This window comes from Diospyros lotus, chromosome 6, assembly GCF_014633365.1.
Source record: "Diospyros lotus cultivar Yz01 chromosome 6, ASM1463336v1, whole genome shotgun sequence".
NCBI classification, from domain to species: domain Eukaryota; kingdom Viridiplantae; phylum Streptophyta; class Magnoliopsida; order Ericales; family Ebenaceae; genus Diospyros; species Diospyros lotus.
Window position 1 is genome coordinate 18,861,532 of NC_068343.1, and position 25,021 is coordinate 18,886,552.

The window sequence follows — 25,021 nt, forward strand, 5'->3', positions numbered from 1 at the left end:
CCTCCTGAAAGCTTCGTGCTCCGTTCCTACCTCACGACTACGATCGCCTTGTGCTAGTGATCCTCCCAAAGCAAGGGATGAGTCCGCCAGTACGTCCTTCTAGCCCTGTTTCCCTTTTCGTCCCCTCTCATGCTCTCCCTACTTCTCTGCCACCAAGTTAAATTACTCCAACACCATTGCTAAACTCTTTTTTATTCCTTGTATCCTCTAGAACTCGTTCTTTAGCGAGTCACTTCTCGCTTGCAGACCACCCATCCTTCCTTCTATTTGCTGCTGGTAAGTCTCCGGCCTCCCCTCTAACTCGCCCACCCTCTCCGACACCGACACTCCCATGGATCACGCTCTGATGTCGAAATGATAGAATTCTTCACAATAGATTGAACCTCAACTTAAAAAAAAGTAGGAATCCCTCAATTACAGTAGCTTCCACAATGGATGTAAGCAAAAAAACAATGAAAGAACACAAATCAGGCCTATTCGGGAGGGTCTCACTCTCCCACAACTTCTTTAACAAATTTTCCATTCCTCCCTCTTTTTCTCTCATCCCTTATATACCTACTCCTCCAACTCATTCCAGCTACATGCTAGATTATTCTCTTCTGACTAATTTGTGACTTTTTTAGAGTTAGGTCATTTTACATGGTTGCCCCTTATGGTCCCCACCCCTTTCCCATTCTTTCTCCTCTGATAAGTTTGTTTAATGGGGTCCTAACAACACCATGTGTCTTAACCTCTACAAACCTAGGTAAAGACAACAATTACCAATTTCAATTCAACTGCATCCCAAATTCGCGTAACAAAGGGGAATCAATTAATCCTTTGAAATAAGGGTGGGATAGTCCATCCTTATCACTATCCTCATCCAAAAGGTATAAAAAGACCTCAAAGGAAGAATAAAAGGTACATTCATTCACACTTGCTCTTATAGCTCTCAAATCTTTCTTATTGACTTAAGTATCAAAGTAGTATTCTCACCAAGCCTTATGGCAATTCTTATTGTTTTTGTTTATGCTAGCAAGTCGGTCTAGCTCATTGTCACATACAATCCAAGTCTCTCCTAAATCTTATAAATTCGATTGGTGATTGGATCTTAATGTCATCAAACATATTCAAATGTGCTAGGTAGCTCAAGCGCTAGCTAAGAAAAATAAAGAGATGGAAGTTGAAATGTTGTTTGTTTTAATTTATGTCTACTTTTGAAGAAAACATTGTATTATTGGAGCCTCTATGAATATTTTTACTTATTTTATTTACAAGGCTGTATCATTTTAAATTTTGAGATTTTATTATGTTTAAATGGGTATTTATGCCATCGCTTTTGAAGTTTATATTATTCAATTGTATGAAAAAAAAATTCTAAATTCCCAAGATTATAACATGTCTAAAAAAATGAGGTGTTACACCTATCCTTTGCTCCACATGACACATGATTGCACACATATGTTGTGCACATATGAAGTGTCACAAGTTCAATGCTTGCCACTTAACTGAAAAATAATTATTGTAAAATTATGTTCTCTATCCCACTTATATAGTTAATTAATACCCACTTTGATCACATCTAATGTAAAATCATCAAAAATGTGAAGAAACAAATGAATTCAGTTGAAAACTATGGTCGAATTGTGTGGTTGAATGGTCACTACAAGAAGAAAAACTGTTGCCGGCAGACAGAAGTCGCTGTTTGAAGGTGGTTAATTATATCAACCACAAAAGACATGCCTGGCTGTTCTTACGGCAGATGATCACTTTCCATGCACAGGCCATGCTCGGGTCATTTTTAATTTACCAGTTGCTTTTGCGTCCATTATGTTCTGTCGGTAGAGTTTTAAGGTCTGTGCTGCAAAAGGCTAAGTAGCCATTCTAGCTAGTGGTTGAACGACTGTTATTTTTCATGGCTGAAGGTATCATCATCGTCCTAATTAATAATAACAAATTAAAACCATATTTCTGGAAACACTGGAACTTAATTTCATTAAGAATCCAAGGTTTGTTGATACATGATATACCGCAAATGATTGACCTTCCTGTAAGAAAAAGTCACAGCTAAACTGGAACAGGCTTACTAAGAAGTGAGATAAAGATCAAATTACAACCCACAAATAATTGAGAATTTCAAATAAAATAACATCTTCATAGCATAACCCCAACTTATAAAGGCTAGCAAACCCATAACTACCTGAAATCTAGCCAATTAGATATCAATCACAAAAATAATTTGGAATTCCACTTGAGCCTTGTAATAACCCCTTCAAGATCTTGAACTAAAATAACAACCATCAAGAATAAGCTCATCTAGTAGAATTCAACCTGTATAATGGAGTAAATATACAAATATGAGTATTAAATTTATTAAATATGAGTATTACAATCTAGAAATAATATTGTGGGACATCCCACTTACATCATCAATAATCCTCCATGCCACAGTATTGGTTCATAGAATCACATGCATATAGACTTAAAGAAGATCTTTCATATATAGCTTTGATTGCCTTGTCCACACATATTTCAAAGAACTCCGCCCCCATAACCTTTCCCCCTATAATTTTATATGCATCGGCACATTGCTGCTTAATAAATGAACAATTTTTTCAACCTAAAAAAGTCATAGAAAGGTTAGATCTTTTATAGGTAAATGCTGAAACGAATTAGTATGAATTGACCAAAAAACAAAAACACTCATATTAAAATGATTCGTGAAGTAACAAAAAACAATAATAAAAAAGTACAAAATTAAATGCTTGTTAGCAGAGAACACTCATTATTTTTTCTTTTTATAAAGGGGGAAATTTTCATTATATAAAGAACATATGAGTATTTTTCACATATTCAAAATTCATAAAGAAACAAGGATTTCCTTCAATCTCTAAGACACTTAAACCAGATCAAGTAGAGGACAAAGAAATAGACAACAATGATCAAGGTGTTGTTTGATAATTAGGAAGATGTTAATCTTAAAGAGGCATGGAGATAAGAAATAGCTAACAGATTTTGGAAGATTCTAGAATTATTTGGTTGCATGGAGATAGGGATAGAGGGACTAAATTTGTAGGTTGTACCCCTACAGGGAGGGTCTTCTTATCTCCTGGACGTAAGCTTGAAGGCTATAAACAAGAATGTTTCCTTCAACCGTAATTCATTTCATTCTTCTCAGTTTTCTTAATAAGAGTTTTAAGTTCCTCTCCAATTTGCTCTCATGTTCATTTTATGTTTTCTTATTGGTTCTTGTATGTAGTTTCAGGTTGACTTAGCCATCACTAGGTGGGTGATTGTGAGTTAAGGTTGCATGACAAAGGCTCGAGTTCCACGACTGTGACATAAAGCTTGACATGCTTTTAAACAAATAAGCTTGAGCCTTATTTTTTAACTTAACTTAATCTCTTCTTAGGTATGAGCTTGATAAAATTATAAACAAGCAAGCTTGAGCTGTTTTCTTTCTTTCTTTTCTTTTTTCTTTTTTGATACCAGGGTTCTAGTCTTCACCTGACTAGTCCCTTATAAATCCCTGCACATTGACTTGTACAGATGGATAGAGTAGGACTCTGCTCATAGGACGGTGTGGCTCAAGAAATAGCCTCACTTGGTGCTTATATGATTTGAGCCTTAAACCAACTCAAAGTTGTTTAGACTCCAACACCACTAGAACTACCCTTTAGAGTTCAAGGCTAAGCTTTTATAGGCTAGACTTGGCTCATTTATTCTTGTTTTTGGCCAAACAATTCTTGAGATCTTATTTTTTGCTAAGTAAATTTGTGCACTTCTATTAAATGATCACGACACCCTGATAATTTTTAGGATAGATATTCTATTTATGATGAAAATGACAACTTTTACAGAATTTTTGTTCATAGGATAGACATTCTATTTTTGTTCATAAATAATGATGGGTAGCAACAACAACCCATTCTTCATGTTGTCCCATTTCTCCCATTAAATTGATGCATGCAGATGCAATGTAGTCTACCGTCTATGCCCACCACACCTTAGAAAGACAATGACCCAGCTTCATTGTTGAGGCTTAGACTTATTCTACTAAATATACTTGTCCGCATGTAACTTGATTAACAATAATAATAAAATGGTGGGGGCCTAAGGTGGCGCCCTCGAAAAGATTTTAAGTCATAATAAAAAGCTGCTATAATAAGCGTTTACCAATTACCATTTGCTTGGCCAACAAAAAGGCCACTTTATTAAAAATCAAAAATATTTTTTTAATCACTACTATAATCGTCTTTATGTTTTAATGCAAAATAAACTTTCTAATCTCTAAATCATTATTTAAAAATATTTAATTTAAAAATTGAATTAAATATCATGCAGAATGAGATATCATAAAACCCTCATTCTGTCAGTGCCCAAACAGTAAATACACCCGGATGGGGATGGATTGAATAATCCTTAGAATCTTTTTGAGCCAAAAAAAAGAAATATGCAAAGGTGGCGAGGTTGGTTCTATTGGGTGGGAAATTGGCAAAGGTGGGGATGCTATCTTTATAGGTTTCAAATAGGAGAGCAAACAACTGGTGACTCCTTTATTGTCGCCCCGGGGGGGGGGGGGGGGGTGTTCACTAATTGGAAGAAAAAAGAAAGATTTCAAATTCATAATAGCAACCACAATAGTGCTCACAATGAAGCTTGGAAGCAATGTCAGAATCTAATGAATCAAAAACAACATATTTATGCTGCTTCTTTCTTATCCTAAGAGCCATGAATTCTTGTTGGTTTACTAATTGATTGTTTTCAAACTCTTGGTGTGGGGTTTATAACCTCTTGAGCACCCTCCCCTTAACAGCTAACTTTTGAGGGTAAGTTCTACCCGAGGATTGTAATAGTGGTATCAGAGCCGACCTCATGGCTCCCAGTGCAAGTGAGCGGCGACAGAGGTGACGCCAGCATTGCAGTGTTCGCCCGAGACTAGTAGTGGCTAGTGCACAACTTGCTATCATGGGCGTCGAGCTGTAGAGCATGGCAGTATGTTATGGTCCATTGCAGGATATGAGACTTGTCCCACATTGGAAATTCAAGCTCCTAGTGTAGGGTTTATAATCTCGTGGGCACCCTCCCCTTAATAGCTAGCTTTTGAGGGTGAGTTCTACCCGAGAGCTGTAACACCTATGTTAATTGAAAACTTCTCTCGATGGTCATTTCATTCTATACATATGTATGAGATTAATTATCTCTAATCAACCTACGAATATATAAGTACGTATTCACTCTCAATGATCATCACATAACGATTTCACACGACATAATAGTATCTCTATCTATTATAAGACCCTATGTTGTTTATTACCATGTGCTAATTTACATTGAATCTTTAAAAAGCAATATAAATCACAAACACACTTTAATGGTGATCAAGCATCAAAACAGAATCAAAGTACAATAAACAATCAACCTAAAAAACAAGAACATAGCAAAAACGAGTAACTTCAAATTAATCCAAAAAGAAACGAGGTTACATCGTTAACCCTAATTGCAAGAGATCTAGCCGAACATGATTTCAATAGATATAACAACAATAGAGTAAGAATTCATGATCTAAGCTCTAAGAAGGAAAAGAAAAATACAACCCTAATCTTGAGTTTCTTCAAAATCTCTTCTCTCCTTCAACTCGATCTCTCTTCTCTCTTCTCTCTACTCTGTGGTCGTCCCTGTGTTATGGAGAATAAGTCCTTATATAATGCTCCTCAGGCCTTGAAAGTCATGCACAAGAAAGACTCCGTCCCAATTCAATTAGAAAAAACAGGCCTGAAACAAACCTTTCTAGCCGAACTCGTGCCCTACCATGGTAGGCATACACAACGGCAAGGCCGTGAGCAACAATGGCTTCATCCTACCGCAATATGCATGCCGCGATAGGTCGTGGTTCACTTCCAAATTTAGTGGAAATTGGTCCCCGAACTTTTCAAATTTCACTTTTTGCTCTTGAAGCTCTTCGAGTTCAAATTGATCCCCAAAAGTATCCAATCATGCCCTCACCACCTCGTTCAGCTCCAATCAAGCATCAAAATCGTCTTTTCGCTGTTCATCCAAAATAGGCTTTGCACCTACACAACCCATAATTGAGCCAAATTGTGGTAGAAATCCGCCCATTAAATGAATATATGCTAAGTTTATAGACCTAGATAAGTGTGTAAAAGACATTTATCAGATGATAATTGAATTTTGATTTCTCTCTCAACATTTCTAATCTCTCTCCCAATTTTGATTCTCTCTTTCTCTGTTTTGTTTGCATTTCTCCCACTATTCTTGTTGTTATCTCCCTCTCTTTCAGTCTAATCCTCCCTCCAATTCTCTCTATTCTGATTCTATATTCCCGATTACTTCCAATTTTCCTATTTAAACCCTAGGAACATGACACAATACGTTAGAGCAATTAATGGAGTTTAAAATATGTGAGTGAATTGGGTCTATGAAGATTTAACCAAAAAATATAAATTAACATGAAAAACATAAAATAAATGTGTAGCTATTTATAGTGGTTTGGTTTATCCCTAGCATATGTCAAATCCTCTAGCTCCAACTACAAATTTCAATATGCTATATTGAAACCACAAGATATAATCAGAAGTTGATTGGTGTTAGCTCACCTGCAAGAGTTTTCGCATCCCAAAAACTCTCCAAAAACAAACTCAAGTTTTTATTCCAAGAACTCTACAAAATCTATGCTAGTTGACATAGTGCTAGCTCACTTGCAAGAATTCATCCCAAGGAACTCTCACGCACACTAGGAGTAAAGGATACAAATGAAATTCTCTCTCAAAAGATTTGTTGAAAGCAATGAAGCTCACTCAGTAGTTAGTATATGGATGTCATAGAAAAGCCTCAAAATATGAATAATAGAGTAAAAGTGAAGAACTTGAATGTTCAAAACTCTATCTCCTAGAAAAGCCCAAAAATATGAATAATAGAATAAAACTAAAGAACTTGAATGTTCAAAATTCTTTCTCGGGCTGTGGCTTGAATTCTCTCGTTTTCTCTTATAAATCTTCAACTAAAAATGACTTTTTTATAGCTATATTCATTGGAGACTCTCCTCTAGCCATTGCCCAAGTAGGATTGATGTTAGAGACCCAACTAGTGGGATTGCTGCTTGTGTGTTGTTTTATTGTTGAGTTTTGGTATCATAGACTGACACAATGAGTGGTAGTTGTTGCATAAATGAAACGACTGAAAAGATGCTATAAAGCACCAGAAAGAAAAGGAAAAGATGCAGTAATGCACTATTTTGATGGGATGTAGCCACTGTGAGGGCCTCCTGGTCTCGCACCACATTCACCGCGTTGAATCTCTCTTTCCTCTTAGGATAAGAAAGAAGCAAGTACACAGAAAAAGCATTTCCAAAAAGGATTCCAATGTAAAAACTTTTAGTTTCCATCTAACAAGATTCCAAACCAGCAAGAATTCATGTAACAAACAGCAAGTATTGCTTAGGGCTCACAAATGATAGTAAAGGTGCTTTGAATTAAATTATGGTAATAATAGAAACAAACACTAACCTTTGGTGTGCAATTCCGAGACTGAGGGAGAGGTGCAATTCTGGAAAGAGCTAGTTCTGCAAATAGTATAGGACATACAATCAATTTTTGAGGAAAAGTAACTAAACACAAATCTGGTACCAGAACTAGTTCTAAAACAAACATGATGGAGCAATTTAATTAATTTGACTAATCTGAAGTAGACAGGCAGCCACCCGCTATTTTGAAACAGCATTGTAACAATAGAACCATGATAATGATAAATAATGTCCTTATACTTGAAGAGAAATCAACGTAGTAGAAGAATATAATATAAAATATCAAAGAAAGAAGAAGTAAAAACACAACATTATAACTCTAGATTAAATCTTATTATATTACATATATATATATAAATCTCATTTGGTTTAAATATTTTATTATTAAACATGTCATGATGGTCTAACCTGAATTCAGCCTAATATTAATCCAATAAAAAATATAAATGAAGTCAAACTAAGGTTTATTTTTAGGGAAAAAAAAATAGCCAATAAGATTAATTCATATTGATGCTCTGATTAGCCAGACTCACAAGCACCTTTAATTAATTATTCTTTATTGTCTCATTTCATTCAATTCTTAATCCCTCCAAATTAAGGAAATGATAAGAAAATAGAATGACAACCTCCCAATAAAACTAGCTTTTATCAAACTCTCTTTTCAGTTTTTAAACTTTTTATTTTCAGGTAAAAGCAATATGCCTGATGAAACCTTACTAGATATTTTGGACAAAAATTAGCATGACAATATTGACTTCAAGAAAGAAGCATAACATCACCACTGACTTAATCTTATGATTAATAAGATGACGAAGGATTATAAACAATACTAAAAGTCTTTTCAACATATAACAGTGATATTTTGTATTCCATTCTGCATTAATATTGCATAATTATCAAATTAATATGACTTTGTAGATTTTTTATCAAGTAAACTCCATTAATCTTATGATTAATATGATGGCAAAGGATTATAAACAATACTAAAAGTCTTTTCAACATTTAACAGTGATATTTTGTATTACATTTTGTATTGATATTGTATAATTATCAAATTAGGTAGCGTTTGTTAAAATGAGTAAGATAAGGGAGTATCAGATAAGGTCGAGATGCTTTTCGGACCAAAATATGGAATGGTCAAGATAAGGTTGGGAAGCATTCCAAGATTTTTATCAAACTATTTGTTAAATTTTTTGAAATGCACTAAAAGACAAAAGTTATTTTTTTCTTATATGTAAGGACCAAAATATGCTTATCTTGGAGGGGGGGGGGGGGGGGGAATAAGCATATCTGGAAAAATCAAAATAAAAAGTCACATGACTTCTTTTTCAAGAGCCACCAAATAAGTTTAACAAACATGTTGGAAAAAACTAACATTCAGAATGCTTCCCATATCTGATCTTTTCCACCCCATATCTTAGTTAACAAACATTACCTTAATATAAAATATATAACAAATCAATGAAAAGTTTCACACAAAGTGTTATAATCACAAATTCATAAAATAATGGTTCTAAATTTTCACTATTAAAAAATTCTAGAGATTAAAAACTCTCTAAATAATTGCATCTATTTTTGGTAGGGAGTTAAACCAAATTTGATGAACATAACCAAACTAAAATGACCGGGATAACTGCAACAATTGTACTGCCACTATAATAAAGTAAGCCAAGTGCTCGGTCAGAAAAACTTAATAAACTGGACCACCAGCCATTATAATCCAAATCCTTATCCTTGCTATATTAACTCGTATGTTCTTTCTCCTAATAAACTGAACTACAGAAGCTGAAGTGGCACCGAGGGTCCAGCTGAAACTGGAGAAGAAGTGGGAACATGAGCTTGAGCCAAAGAAGAAGAAGAAACCAAAGCTTGAGGAGTATAAGGCTGAGGCAAGTTGAAATTGAAATCCTCCATATTCAGGGGTTCCAGCACAACCATCAGTGAGCGAGTGAGATGATAGTAGAACATCTATGCAGAAAAACAGAGTTCCTTTTGCTCTTATTGGGAATAGCCATAGCAATGTATTATATTAAGTATAAAATGGATAAAACTTCTTTAATTGTATTTAATTTTTGTATGTTTTGGAACCTAATGATGTAAGTTTTAAATTTTTATTAATGTTCATTTAATAAAGTTCAAGGGGGCATTGGAATTGAGACCAGCCTGCCCATAGGCGGTTCTGGTTCAGGACAGTTCCGGTTACAGTTCTGGTTCTGGTTCAGGTTACGATTCCGGTTCAAGTTTAGGTTCTAAGGCAGTTTGAATACAGTTCAAAATAGATTAAAGAATATACAAAAAAACAAATATTATATTAAACAAAATTAAAAGTTTTAATGAATTAGAGAGGTAAAAAAAAAATTAAAAAAAATATATGTGAGTATATAACTGGGTATATATGTTCATAAATTTGTTCATAAAATATGTGAGTATATTTATTTCCGTTATTACTAAATTTGTTTTTATTATTACCATAATTCAATTCAAAACACAGTTAATAAGGTATCCATCCACTCGAATGTATCCTTGTAGTAACTTTTCTCTATTCCTCTCTCTAACCTAAGGTAAATCTGTAAAACCTTCTTCTCATTCCTTTGCAAGTTCAAATGCCCAGCCCTAATCAGATTCAATCACTCAAGTCACCTTGCTGTTTCACCCTAAACCCTAGCCCTTCCTGCCTCTCTTTAGGGTAAGGTTTAAGGTTTAGGGGTTTGGGGTTTGGGGTTAGGGTTTAGCGTTTGGGATTAGGGCTTAGGGTATAGGGGTTTAGAGCTTAAACTTTTCTCATTAACAAAGTGGGAACTGAATAAATTGTCCTTCACCAAAAGTACTAGAACATCTGATTCCACCAAGTAAAAGGAGCTTGGTGCCAATGGAGTATGCTCCTCAAGAAAGCAAACTTCACATATGTTAAGTCACCATTCGGGTATGGCTACAAATCATCTATTTTTGTTTAAATAATGTTCTCAGAGATGTACAAACTGTTCACTACACGAGTGACCGTTAATAGAAACTGTTGGAAATATAGAGACCGGTCTCTACACCTTTGCATTCTTAACAAGAAGGAACAAGGACCGGTCTCTATATTTGAGTATATATTTTCCTGTTTTTCCTAAATTTGTTCAGAAAATATGTGAGCATTCCATTATTACTAAATTCGTTTCTATTATTACCATAATTCAATTCAAAACACATTTAATAAGGTATCTATCCTCTCGAATATATCCTTGTATTAACTTTTCTCTATTCCTCTCTCTAACCTAAGGGAAATCCCTAAACCTTCTTCTCATTCCTTTGCAAGTTCAAGTGCCCTAGCCCTAACCAGATTCAATCACTCAATCACCCTAAACCTACCCCTTCCTGCCTCTCTTTAGGGTACGGTTTAGGGGTTAGGGGTTAGCATTTTAGGGTTTAAGGTTTAGGAGTGTAGGGTTTAGGGCTTAAACTTTTTTCATTAACAAAGTGGGAACTGAATAAATTGTCCTCACCAAAAGTACTAGGACGTCTGATTCCACCAAGTAAGAGGAGCTTGGTGCCAATGGACTATGCTCCTCAAGGAAGAAAACTTTGTACACGTTAAGTCACTATTTGGGTATGACTACAAATCATCTAATTTGCCAAATGCACTAAATTAAGTAGTACTGCAATTTAGCAATTTTCTCACAACATTATATGACTAATGTGTTACAGATTGTTTTCCCCTTGTGTGCAAAGGAAAATATGAAGAACGAGCAAGCCAACTGATAAAATAAATAAGATATAAAGTGTGAAACAAGAACCAATGTAATGATAGAATCAAGCTGCTTACCTATCTTGTCAAACCCATTTCAGAAAATTCCAATGCTCCAAAACAATGGATGTGACCTTCTGATGCTGCCATAGGATCATTACAGACATCTCACCTCCTAAATACAAGCAGACAATGTTTTGTCAATATTGAGTTTAAAATTCCATCCATATACAAACAGTGATAAAATCAATAAAAAAAATAAACAAACCTTTTAATTAAGTATTGATGGGCCAATGGAATTCTTCCTGCAAAAGGCAAATTGCTAGGTTTGTACCCAAACAAGTTGCAAAAACTTCTGAGGATTTAAAAAACATCCTGGTTAAGAGATCAATGTAACTTTTCATTCTGCCACCATGAAACAAACCCATAGTGAGACATTCTTTTTTCTTTTTTTGTAGTACATCTAAATCTTATTGCTTCCCTCTTAGGCTTGTGCTCTTCCGCTTCTGACACAATGCAAAACGCCGTGCCATAGCAGGATTATAGAATATCCTCATATGTTCTGAGAGTCTCTGGATACCTCGGAGGTCACCAATATCGGAAAGTTGCTTCAAGAAGGAATCAAACTTCCAATATGGCAATTTCAGTCCCTTATTTATAATTTCTTCCAAAAGAAAACAGGCAGACTCAATATTATTACAACCAAAAAGCCCTTGAACCATCAAACAATAAGTATCAACATCACGTGCACAGCCCCTCTTGTCCATCTCATGCCATGTCTCAAAGGCCCCATCAGGATCTTCCATCTCAAAAAACATTGCAATTAGCATGTTAAAAGTATGTACACTAGGCATGCAATCTGCTTCAATCATTTTCCCAAACAGCCTGAGTGCTTCATGACTGTTTTTTTGTTCACATAAAACCTTTAGAAAACAGTTGTAGGTGACTACATCAGGAGGATAACCTTTGTTTGCCATCTCTTCTAAGAATTTGTAAGCTGCCTCAACCTTTCCAGCCAAGCACATGCCTTCAATTAGTTCCTTGTAAGTAGATACATCAGGAAGACATCCACTGTTTATCATGTCCTGCAGAAGTTTAAAGGATTCCTTCATTCTATCATTTTGGACAAGTGCCACAATCATAATAGCATAAGTTTTTGCAGTTGGGGAAGACATGGTTGAACCTTTTGTTCTCATGAACACCAACAGCTCAGCTGCCTCTGTAACCATACCTGCTTTGCAGAAGGTATCTATGGCAGTGTTGTAAGTGAAGTTGTCAGGAGTATGACCCATTTTGATCATTTCATCGAGTATGCTCATTGCTCTTATTGGATTCCTGACCCTACACCACCCAAAAAACAGAATATTGTATGTATTAGGATTGGGCTTAATCTTATTCTTTATCTTCAAAAACATAGCTTCAGCATCCTCAACAAGACTGCACTTGCAGAGAGCATCCAGAAGAAGATTGAAGGCATCAATCTCTGGCTGTGCCTTCATCCTTATCTTCTTCTTCTTGGCAAATTTGTGAAGATGTGTCAGGTGTTTCTCAGTGTACTGTCTCAAAATAGTTAATAAAACATCAACAGGGACAGACTTCTTGTCATTTCTCTTCAAGTAATCCAGAAGGTCACAGATTATCCGATACTGTTTCACCATGTACTTTGTACTGGATAATATGTCAATCATCTCATTGTACGCCTGAGCTTCATGAGAATAACATTCTTGGTGCGATGCCCAGGTAAAGAACCTAAAGGCCAACTTTTCCTCAAAACGAAAACTGTGGAGGATTTCGAGAACCAATGGAGTTGTGAGTTTTATGTGAACAAAGTCAAGAGCTCTCTCCAAATTGTTATTATTGGGATCATAAGTGTCAGTTATAGTTTTGCATAGCTTATCGGCATCATTCATATTGCAGTCCAATGCACAATCCATTTCAACAGTTCCTGAAGAATGTGGATGTACACCCACCTGGACTGGAGCAGGTAAAACACTCGAGGAAAATCGACATCTTTTATATGGATGAGTTGAATTTTCTGGTAAATTCAAACTTCCAGCAAAAGAAAAAGCCAGCACAGAGATTGGAGTTTGTGGCCTAAACAGGAAGAACTTAACTGGTAATGGCACTGCAATTGCAAAAGAATACACATTTCTAAAGCAGCAATGGCTGGTGCTGGAGGCATTGAAGAATGCAGCAAGCTTCCCAAATCTAATAGGTGAAAAAACCATCCTCCGCAACATTCCGAATGAATCGTATTTCTTTTATCTAAACAACCCAAAAAAATATAAATTATAAAAGCAGCAGCAGCAACATCCTAGATTGCATAGAAATGAAAATGGAAACAGATATGATACAAAATAGGTTCTATGAAAATGGAAACAGATATGATACAAAATAGGAAACGATATTTTTCAAAAAAAAAAAAAAAGTAAAAAACAGAAATACGAGAGAGACGCATAAATAAAACAAAAATATAGAGGCCTTTTTATAAATATAATTTTTAATATAGAAAATTATATAAAATAGTTATTCAATTTAAAACTAAACATAAATTTCGTAATACATCCAAACAAACATAAACCTAAGTTTTATAAGGATTACATACATTCACATACATCTACAGTCAATACAAAATATCACATACATTCACATAATAAGTATTACATACATAACTATAAGTATTGCATACTATATATTACATATATAGTATTGGGTTACGCATTTCTCCCGTATTTCTGTTTTCTACTTTTTTTTGTTGTCCATTGGGCAGTACTTGCTTATATTGTGATAATTAAAAATGCCTACCAGTACTATCTTTAGGAAACTGTTATAATCACTTGTATTTAGTGTTCTAAAACTCGGGCTGGGCGGCCGCCAGCTGCGACGCTTTTGGGGGAGGCGGCCCATTTAGGTGGCCCCCCGACTAGGCTGTTCCAGGCGCACCTAGGCGGCCGAGGCAGCCGCCTAGCCGCCAGTCGCAGCCCTAGGCGGCCACCGCCTAGGCCTCCGCCCCCCACACTTTTCTTCAGCTAAGCGCGTAGATCGTTTTTAGGGTTTACATTTCATTTCGTTTTCAAATTTCCCCCCCTCCTCTCTCTCTCGCCTCTCGTTGTCTCATCTTGGTGCGTCGCCGATTGCTCCCCTCCTCGCCGTCGCCGGACCCGCCGTCGCTGCTCGCTGGAACGACAACCTGTCTGGCCGCCTCTCTCACCGCACCACCTCTCTCACCGAGCAACCTCTCTGGTCGCCTCTCTTACTGGTCGCCTCTCTCACCGGCCACCGCACCGCCTCTCCTCTGTGTTCTGCCACTGCCGAGCCCCTTCATCTCTCAGTCCGTCGCCTTCAAGCATCACTAACAGTATGTACTATGTATTTAAAACTATTTATTAACTATCATCTATGATTTTCAGATTTATTAACCATGTCTTTCACTAGCAATGTTTAGATTTTGTCTTCCACGTGATTTTGATTTTCAGATTTGTGTTAGCCTCTCTCTCTTTTTTTCTTTTCCTTGATAAGTCACCTGATGATCCTTTCATTGATTCTTATTGAATCTCCTTAACACAAACTAGACTTCATTACCCAAACTTACATTGCATTACCTTTACCAGTAAATTCAGTGCACAAAGATAAAATTAATGCTATTTGCTGATTATTTTACCAGGGATGGAGAGGTTTGAAAGTTCTTAGTCCATTGGAAAGATCATCCAGATTATGATTCTACTTGAAATCTGTTAGGCTGTTAGCATTAGCAATGTTAAGTTCACGTGTTAGGCTGTTAGCTTTGATTTTCAGATTTGTGTTAGGCTGTTAGCTTTGATTTTCAAATTTGTGTTAGGCTGTTAGCTTTGATTTTCAGATTTGTGTTAGGCTGTTAGCGATTTTCAGATTTGATTTTTAGATTTTATCTTCCACATGATTTTGATTTTCAGTTTCAGATTTGTGTTAGGCTATTAGCAATGTTAAGTTCCTGTGTTAGGTTGTTAGCTTTGATTTTCAGATTTGTGTTAGGCTGTTAGCAATGATTTTCATATTTGATTTTCAGATTTTGTCTTCCACATGATTTTCATATTTGATTCTGACTTCCACATGATTTTCAGATTTGATTTTGTTCAGTTTAAGTGATGTCTGGAACGGGGAGTACGGAAGCATCGTCCGCTACCGCCTCAATTCTTAAAAGGAAGTCAAATGATGTGGGGTGGGAGTATGGGATGCTAATTGATCCCAAGAATATGGACAAAGTCAAATGCAAGTTATGCAGTAAAGTGATGTCTGGCGGTGTTTACTGAGTTAAAGAACACATTGGCCACATTTCTGGAAATGTGTCTGCATGTCCAAAAGCTTCTCCAGATGATAGAGCCAAATGCAAGAATGCAATTGAGGAGGCAAGGAATAAAAAGAAGAATAAGAAAAAGGAAGAAGATCTGATGAGATCAACAGTCAATATTTCTGAAAAGGGGGAAGGGAATGGCGATGATGAATTGCAAGAATTAGGGAGTAATAACCCACCCCGCACACTTGGCCCTATGGATAAATTTGCAAGCTCCATCAGCCCTGAAGCTGGTTCAAGTGTAAAAATGACACAAAGACAACAAAATATCAATGAAGCACTCTTTAAAGAGAGGACACAGACAGTCCGTGAATATTGTGCTAGGTGGGTCTATGAGCACGGTATTCCTTTCAATGCCATTGATAATGACAGTTTCAAGTTGTTTGTTGAGGCAGTTGGTCAATTTGGGCCAGGCTTCAATCCTCCTAGTCAATACCAGTTGAGGGAAACGTTGCTAAAGGGGGAAGTTGATAGGATGAAAGGTTTGTTAAAGAAGCATGAAGAAGAGTGGGCAAGAAATGGGTGCTCCATTATGACAGATGCTTGGAGTGATAGAAAAAGAAGGAGCATCATGAACTTATGTGTTAATTCTAATGCAGGTACTGCTTTCCTTTCTTCTAAAGAATCTTCAGAGGAGGCACATACAAGTGAACTCATTTTTGAGTATGTGGACAAATGCATTGAGCAAGTTGGGCCACAAAATGTTGTCCAAGTGGTAACTGACAATGCTGCCAACAATATGGGAGAGGCAAAGTTATTGAAGGTGAAGAGACCCAATATCTTTTGGACATCATGTGCTACTCACACCATCAATTTAATGCTTGAAAGCATTGGAAAACTGCCAAGGTACAAAAAAGTCATTGATCAAGCCAAGAGTTTGACAATCTTTATTTATGCACATCATAAGACCTTATCCTTAATGAGGCCATTTACAAAGAAGAGGGATATAGTGAGACCGGGTGTCACTAGATTTGCTTCTTCTTTCCTTACTCTACAAAGTTTAATGGAGAAAAAGAGCCAATTGAGGGCAATGTTTACTAGCTCTGAGTGGGAGGAGTGCAAGTGGTCAAAGACTGTTAAAGGGAAAGCAGCCTATGCAACTGTGTTAAGCATTGCTTTCTGGAATGGTGTGACTATATGTCTTAAGGTTTTTGCACCTTTGGTGAAGGTGCTTCGAATTGTTGATGCAGATAAGAAGCCTTCTATGGGTTTTTTATATGGAGAGATTAATCAAGCAAAAAAGGATATTAAGGAGGCCCTAAACAATCTTCAAAAGAACTATTTGCCTATTATGGAAATTATTGATGCAAGAGTGAAAGATAGGCTAGATAGTCCATTGCATTTTGCGGCTTACCTTTTGAATCCATATTATTTGTTCAAAGATATGGATATGCAATTTGATAATGAACTGATGGATGGGTTTTTTAATGCTGTGGAGATGTTTTTTTATGGTGATGATCGCATGCAAGGGCATATTTTAAATGTTGAGTTGCCAAAATATACTTGCAAAGAAGGAGTTTTTGGAAAGTCATGGGCAATTCAAGGGTGTGCAACGAATGATAATAATTATAACCCAGGTATAAAATTCCTTCCTTTAATCCTTAAGACTTTTTTTTTTTTTAGTTTCTATCGTATATTAGTTTAGTGTATAAATTTCAAATTTGTTTAACCTATGTAGTTAAATGGTGGATGACTTATGGAAATCAAACACCAAACTTGCAACGAATGGCGAGAAGGATCCTCTCGTTAACTAGTAGTTCATCCGGTTGTGAAAGAAATTGGAGTACTTTTGAAGGGGTTAGTGCATATTTTAAAGTGTTTTCAATATTTTAATCAATTAGTTATCTATCATTTATATTGAATTATTGATATTGCTTTCATTTTCTTCATGTAGATACATACGAAGAAAAGAAATAGACTAGATGTTAATTGATTGAACAATCTAGTCTTTGTCCAATTTAATGCAAAACTGATGAACAAGCAAAAAAGGGAGAAGGAGAGGAATGTTGATGTGCTACTTGCTAGTGATGCTAGTAATGCACACGGATGGATCGTTGATGGAGAAGATGATGAAGAAATTGAGCCTGGTATGGGGCTCACTTGGGAAATGGTTGGTGAAGCTTCTGGAGCAGACGACATGCTTCAACCTCGAAGAAGTTCTAGGATGAGAGAACTTCATGAAGATGATTTTCAATCAGAAGAAGAAGATGAACAAGAGCATCATGAATTTGATTTTGAGTCTGATGAAGATCGTGTACTAGAAGAATATGGAGAGGAAGAAGAAGAAATCCACTAAGATAACTAGATATTACTTAGATTCTTCATATATGTTTTAATGTTTATGTTGTATTATTGCTGTTTTTGTCATCTTGACCTCAGTACTAATCTACAACAGTTTGTTTTTAAAGTTTTTTAATGTTTAAATTCATTATTTCACTTATTATTCCAACTTTGGTTTACTTGATATCAAATTGCATCAAAAAATTTAAAAAAAAAACACTATTTTCCAAGTCGCCGCCTAGGCCCCCTAGGCGCTAGGCCCCAGTCGGGCGCCCGACTAGCGCCTAGCGCCTTTTAGAACACTGCTTGTATTAGATTAGCTTAAGATAGTCTTGGGAGGGTTTTCTGTAGTAATATCAGTGGGTTGCATTTGTATATCACTTGTGTTATTCTAGAAGGGTTGGTTAGTGATATAGGCCGGTTAGTTGGTTGTAACTACTTGATAAGTCTTTTATTTTTACCGCCTCTATGCTTTATAAATAGAGGTCGGGTGAAGGGCATTAGTATTCTATTCTAATTTCCTGTCTTGTGATAAGAAAGAGGGAAGAGTATGCGCAAGTGTAACTTGAGAGTAAAGAGAGGATATCTTTGTAATCTTGGGTTGGGAAACTCTATACAGTTCTGTGTATAAGGCTGTGGGAGAGTTGTAGTGCATGTAATCCTCAAGTTTTTCGTTCAAGATAGTGGAGAATAGTGCCTCGAGCAATCTGGATGTTGCTCTTCTTTAGAAGACTGAACCAGGATAATTCTTGTCGGGTTCTTGTTTCTGTTTCGTGTTCTTCATTTCTGTGTTCATAGTTATTAAAGGCGCGCCTAGGCCCAAGGCGCCTTAAGGCGCCAGTTTGGCGCCTCGCCTGGGCTGAGGCGAGGCGGTTTCTGCAAGGCGCGCGCCTTGCAAGGTGAGGCGCTGAGGCGCGCCTCATGAAAATTGCGCCTGCATCACTTTTTTCTCTCCTCTCCAGCATCCCCTCTTCTCAGTTTCAGCATGTATACATCACTACTTATTTACATTTCTTTAGTTTAAGTAAATGTCCACATTTTCTTTTATTTATATTTTACCTTCCATTTACTTTAATACATAAATGTAAATAAGAAAGTACCCCCCATTTGGATTCAATAAAAATATCTAAAAAATCAAAATCCATAACAATAAGAAAATAGAATTTTGATTTTAGTACAAATTCAGGATTTAGCGATTTTACCACCCCCAAAATACATACCTACTATTTCTTGAAAAATTCATTAAAAATCATTTTAACAATAATGAATATTAACTATCAAAATACCGGGAGTTAGTTTTTCAAAATGAAAACATTTTCTTATATGTCTCCTTATAATGCCCTAATCTTCCAGACTTAGAAAAAATGCGCTAATCTTCCAGACCTAGAAAAATAGCATTTTTCAAAATGAAAGCATTTTCTTGATTGTGGACTTGTAGTGTTTATTGATTGTGGAGAATACTAAAGCTATTCCAAAATGTCCTCCATCAACAAAACAAGAGATTGGAGAGTACATGCAAAAGAAGAAAAATAACAGGGAATCAGGGATGAGCAAAATATGGCACCGTAAGATGATGATTTTCAATTTGGTGAAGGGTATGATGATGACGATGATTAAAACTTCTTTATTGATTGTGGACTTGTAGTGTTTATATGTTTGTTTAGAACTTTGCACGATGGTTGGTACTTGTTTGAGTTTGAGACTTTAAGTTTGAACTTTGATGATGTTTCTAGTTTAGAAATTGTATGATGAATGAATTAACTTTGATGTTGTTAGTTTAGAATTTGAAGATAATGAAACATTAATGATATGCATGTGTTATTATTGATAATTTGATAGTTTTTTATGATTTTACAAGATTTTTAGTTTTTTTTCTAAAAGGTGCGCCTCGCTTCGCAAAGGCGCGCCTCGCCTCGTGCGCCTCGCGCCTCAGGCTCTAGGACCCTTTGCGCCTCGCTGCGCCTCGCGCCTTTCAGAACTATGTCTGTGTTTTGCTATTTCTTGTTGCTGTGAGGATTTGAGAGGTTCTATTTGTGTTTTGGTGAGTGCGAAGTGCTGTGAATCTACTCTAAGAGAAACAAGACTCTATCAGCTCTTTTTGGACCCCTCTCTACTAAGAAATCTCTCATATTTTGGTCAATTTTATCCCAACACCCTGGATCATAAAAATTAATCAACAAATCTTCATGTTGAACATTGTCTTCTTCTTCCTCATTCAATTGATTCACATCAACATTTTCTTTTTCTTCTTCCTCATTTAATTCATTGACATCAACGTGATCATCTTTGTCTTCATTCAATTCATCAACCTTTTCGGATTGTTCATTGCCATTGTCATTCCACGTTTCTTGTTCCTCCACCAAAGTTTCACCCAAGTTTTCAACTATTTCTTCCCTCTTTGTTATTTTGTTGCTATTAAAGTATTTAAACATATCACCAACTTGACATTGAACTAATGATTCTTCCCTCTATTTCATTTTTCTTTTTTGAGCTCCAAGCATATGTTTATGAGACATGATTTGTGACTATTGCTTAACCCTAACAAAAGCCCAAAGGAAAAAAATATTATGACAATACACAGCACACTTAAGCAATATTAACATTAAACTTAATTTCTACATCTAGACTTGTAATAATAAGAAGAAGAATGTTAAAATGTTGTCTAGAGTATAGGTTCATAAGATCAATTATAGCATTGTATTTGAGGGCCAATGAAGTATTAAATAGAAGTTGTAACCCAAACTGTAATTAGTGTTAAGTTGGGGGGTTAATCTGTAAATATTTTATGTCTTCATTAGAATATCCACCCACTATTATAAATAGAGGGCAAGGGGTAGCAAATGGAGAGAGAGTTCTCATTTTTCTGTTTGTAACGAATGCTGATTGTTTCTGAGAGAAAGGCTAGGGTTGTTAGCTTTGTAATCTTGGGAGAAAATAGTTGGGGCGCTCGGGAATAAAAGGGAGAGAAGAGCCACTACTGTACTGATCGATTTCTGGAAATAAAGACTGCTCTCGGGAGGATCTTAGAGGTTGGATGTAGTGCCATTCACATGGCATGAACTAGGATAATCTTGATGTTCTTGTGGATGTGTGGTCTGTGTGTCTTGTTTGGTTTAATTCTGTTTTCTATTTTATTTTCTGTTGATTCTATTAAATCTGTTCCTAAGATCTAATCAGTGAGTGTGTGATAGGAAGTGTGGTAGAATTCCTGTCCAAAAAAGTAGTTCCAGCGACCCTAGGTATAACAAAGAATAAAATGAACAAGGCATCTCTTGTTCTAACAAGAAAACAATTGTCATGCAAAACAAAGATACGAGGACACTTAAAGGGTCCAAGAGATATAACAAATGTGGAGATATACCCAAGTCCAGAAATAAAATAAAGTGCCATAATTGTGACAAGCCAGCCTGGTCCCTTGGGAAAAAAAGCTGCAGGATCCTGATGGCGCAGAACATAAAGAAGTGCCATACTAAAGGCATATTAATTGTTTAAATCAATAATACCTATCTATAGCCTATAGGCTAAAATCCTATCACAAAAGCTATCAAATTTAAACAAAACATTACATTCTAATATCAAAAATCAAAATTAACTAACTACTGATCACTTGAAGCAGGAACAAAAGATGAGAAGAACCAGGAATAACAAGTGAGTATGGTAGTGTAAATACAGGAAACAATTGTGTCATAAAGATCAAATTAGCCGTTGCCATTTCTGTTCTTATTTAAATTTTCTGGAAATTAAATTTGCTTTTGCCAGATTCAGCCAAACATCAATAGAATAGACACAGGCAAGCGAGCCAAATCTCCGAATGCATCATAAACGAAACGAAATGAAGGAGCAACTGACCGCTAATTAAGAAGTCGGACAGAAAGAAAGTCGAGGCAGATCTGGAGGTTCTGGCTCTGAGAGGCTCTGAGAAGCAGTTCTGGCTCCGTCGCTCGGCACTCGAGAGACAGCAAGCGACGGAGCGAGCCACCGGCCACGAGGGCGAGCCGCGAGCGACGGAGCAAGAGAGAGCCAGAGAGGCAGCGAGCGACGGAGCGAGAGAGAGGCAGCAAGCGAGAGCGAGGCGAGCGACCTCAGCGACGGTCCGACGGAGGCACGAAGCGAGTGAGAGCGAGAGACAGGCAGCCGGCAGCGAGCGAGAGCGAGGGAGGGAGAAGGGCAGGGGCGGAGCTGAGCAGGGTTTGCGGCATTTCAGGATTTGCAGAGGGGGTGGGCGGCTGGGCCCCCCAAAAAATCAAAGATTTATGAGACCTGAGGCAACCGCTTCATGGGCCTCATTAAAGGTCCGGCCCTGCTTAAGTGCATCACAAACACACACACACACACCAGTAGATGAATTCTAAAATGGGCAACGACTGCTGGACTGGCAGATTGGAGGCAATAAAGTTGCAATTCAATATAAATTGCGGAATACTTGAGATGACTGTTTTTTGTCCGATTTTTGGTATTTGTGTTATCAATTATGTTAAAAAAGTTAAATTGTAAGTTAGATCTTTAACTCTTATGCAAAACAAGGATCGAACTTGTAATCCATCGAATTGACACTGACATATTGCTCATCTCACTACATTATCCATGCCCCAAGGCATAAATTGTGGAATACTTGTGTGCGTGCGTGTCATTGTGTGTATGAAACAAACAAATATAAGACAGACACATGATTTTAACTTGACTAATATATAACTGCGTTAATAGATCTTGATCAAGGTGTTATACTTGGGACTTTCTGAGATCAGAAGATCGTGTATTCTTCTGCCATATAGATTACAAATTGTTACCTTTCTGAACAGAATGATATAATAAATACTAAGGAGGCTCTGCTCTGCAAAATGGATTTCCAAATGTATGGATTTATAAAGTGGTTGAGGCGTTGGCAGATGAGTGAAATGCCAGGATAATTTAGACTTTTTAAATCGTCGATCAATTTATTCAGTCAGTCAATCTCATCCATTGAAAAATATAATGATTTTTTTTTTATTTTAGAAATAGAGTAATGTTACGTGATTACCAAAATAATTGCTTTTGAAATTTTCTATTGATGATCACTTAAGTTGAGAGTTAGCTCATGTCTCAAAATTGAAGTTTTAATTTGTGATTGTGTATAATTTAATTATTTGAATATTCATTCATAGTATAATTGACAAGTTTCAAGGATATAGCAATAACATTATTTTTAGAACAATGTTAAACAAATAAAAGGGTGGACAACTCTAAGTTCTTGTGATATTTTGACACCCAAAATATCACAAGAACTTGCATATTTTTTAACACTCGGCCAAATATAGAACCCACATTTTGACCATCTCTTACTCTCAATGTCTCTCTCTTTTACTTTGAGGCACTCTCACTTTCGGAAACCCCATTATCAGCGGAAGCACCCATTGCCGCTTCCCTTGCCATTGGATGCCCCATTTTCATAGATAGAGCAGCTCTGCATACAACTAGGAGTGTTCAAAAAAATCGTTGGACCGCGGTTTCCGGCCAAATCGAACCGGCCGATTTTTCGAATGTGTGGTTCGGTTCGGTTTGGAAATCTGCCAAACCGTGCGGTTTGCAGTTTGGCAGACCGACGATTCAGTTTAAAATCGAACCGCCCGAGTATATATATAATATATAAATTAAGAAAATAAAAAATAAAAATATAAAATATAAAATGGCTAGGGCGGGCGTCATCGGCCTCCTTCCTTCCTCTCATCTTTCTTGACCTCTCCACTGCTGTTTTCACGGCCTTTCTCGAGGCTGCTTTCTTGCGGCTCGCTGCCTTGCTTCGGGCTCTCTAGAGGACGCTTCACTTGCTCCTCCTCTTCGCCTGCATCTTCCGACGAACTCCTCTCCCTTGGGTCGCCGCCGGCGTTGCCTCTATTCTTCTCAGCTCTCAACTTCAGCACCTGTAGAAGCTCGTTCGCCGCCTTCTCCTTGCTCCGCCGGTTCTTGATCAGGACCTCGTTGATGTCCGCCGGAGTCATCCGCGCCTCGCCTACCACCTCCTCCAACTTTGTTAACAGCCGCTCGTCCAAGTTGCCGTCACCCAACCCTAGGTAATTCTTCAGCAAAATCTTCGCCAAATGGATAGCATTTGAACCCGCGGAAACCGAATCGAACCAAACCGCAAACTGCGGTTTGGTTCGATTCGATTTTCAGCACCAAATCAAACCGATCAGTTTGATTTGGTACAAAACCGACTTTGCGGTTTGGTGTTTTAAACCAGTTTAAAATCGGCCAAACCGAACCACGAACACCCCTACATACAACACTCTTACATATCTAAGCATTTGAATGCCTAACATTAAAATTTTGTTCTGAAACTAATAAAATTCGAATATGATTTTTCCCCTTTCTCCGATGTTTTCTGGAAGAAGGCTGATCCTTCAAAATTTTCTTTTTAGTCTTTGGAGATTGTTTAGTCATTTTGCATTTAGATAGAATTGTGTATTTCTTTTCCTTATCAACGCAAGCTTCTAAGAGGTTCTTTTTGATACCTGATTTCAAAAATTCTTGTAAAAGTTTTAGACTTCTCGAAGTATCATCTAAGTGTCCATTTTTTCTCTAGGATGCTTTGTACATTGGAAGAAAGACTTTGAATGCTAAAAACTAGTGGCAAAAACATATCAACTCAAGAGTAAGAAATCTAAAGTGAGCCAAAAATATAAAAATATAATAAAACTACCAAAAAAAGATTGCAACATATGGCATCAAAAGAAATAGATAGTTAAAATAGAAAGATAATGAGGTTTCGATAATGAGATCTCCGATAAGTGAGAGTAGAGGCCAGTAATGGAGTTGCGATAATGGGATCTTCGAGAGATGAAAGTAAAAGAGAGTGAGATGAGAATGAGAGAGAGTGAAAAATCAAAGGTGAAATTGTCTTTTACACTGAGAGTTAGATATGTAATTTCTTTAAAATTATCCACCATTTTGTTCGTGTAACATTTTTCTTATTTTTACAATTATATGTTGTTTTGTTAGATTTTTTTTTTCCATAATAGGTACAATGTGGTGTTTCATCCTATTTGAAATCTCGATATAAAATTATATTCTTTTTATTAATCACTGAACAAAGACACAAAGTAGGGAAAGAGCATAGAGAAAGAAGCATGAAACCTAAGCTATAAAGGGGTTCTATGAGGCCTCCGAAGAAAAATAATGGCCATAC

The 25,021-nt window shown here is 36.6% G+C and overlaps 1 protein-coding gene across 9 annotated transcripts; it reads right to left on the reverse strand.

Annotated features, from left to right (window-relative positions):
* Positions 1-1,954: 1,954 nt before the first annotated feature.
* LOC127803065 (pentatricopeptide repeat-containing protein At1g73400, mitochondrial) lies at positions 1,955-22,145 on the reverse strand. Of its 9 annotated transcripts, none has more exons than XM_052339078.1 (8): positions 21,709-22,145; positions 11,518-13,514; positions 11,328-11,424; positions 7,506-7,561; positions 5,766-6,053; positions 5,577-5,645; positions 2,405-2,599; positions 1,955-2,310 (listed from the first exon to the last, which is right to left on the reverse strand). In XM_052339078.1, exon 2 carries the CDS (start codon positions 13,487-13,489, stop codon positions 11,720-11,722), a length of 1,770 nt encoding a protein of 589 aa, XP_052195038.1. In that variant the 5' UTR covers positions 13,490-13,514; positions 21,709-22,145; the 3' UTR covers positions 1,955-2,310; positions 2,405-2,599; positions 5,577-5,645; positions 5,766-6,053; positions 7,506-7,561; positions 11,328-11,424; positions 11,518-11,719. The 9 variants fall into 9 exon arrangements, with proteins under 9 accessions (XP_052195038.1, XP_052195036.1, XP_052195034.1 ...); XM_052339076.1 differs by having other exon boundaries at positions 5,577-5,657; XM_052339074.1 differs by having other exon boundaries at positions 5,577-6,053.
* Positions 22,146-25,021: the final 2,876 nt, after the last annotated feature.

Excerpts from the sequence above, each read along its gene's own strand:
- LOC127803065 (XM_052339081.1), bottom strand. The coding sequence starts at position 13,489 with ATGTTGCGGAGGATGGTTTTTTCACCTATTAGATTTGGGAAGCTTGCT.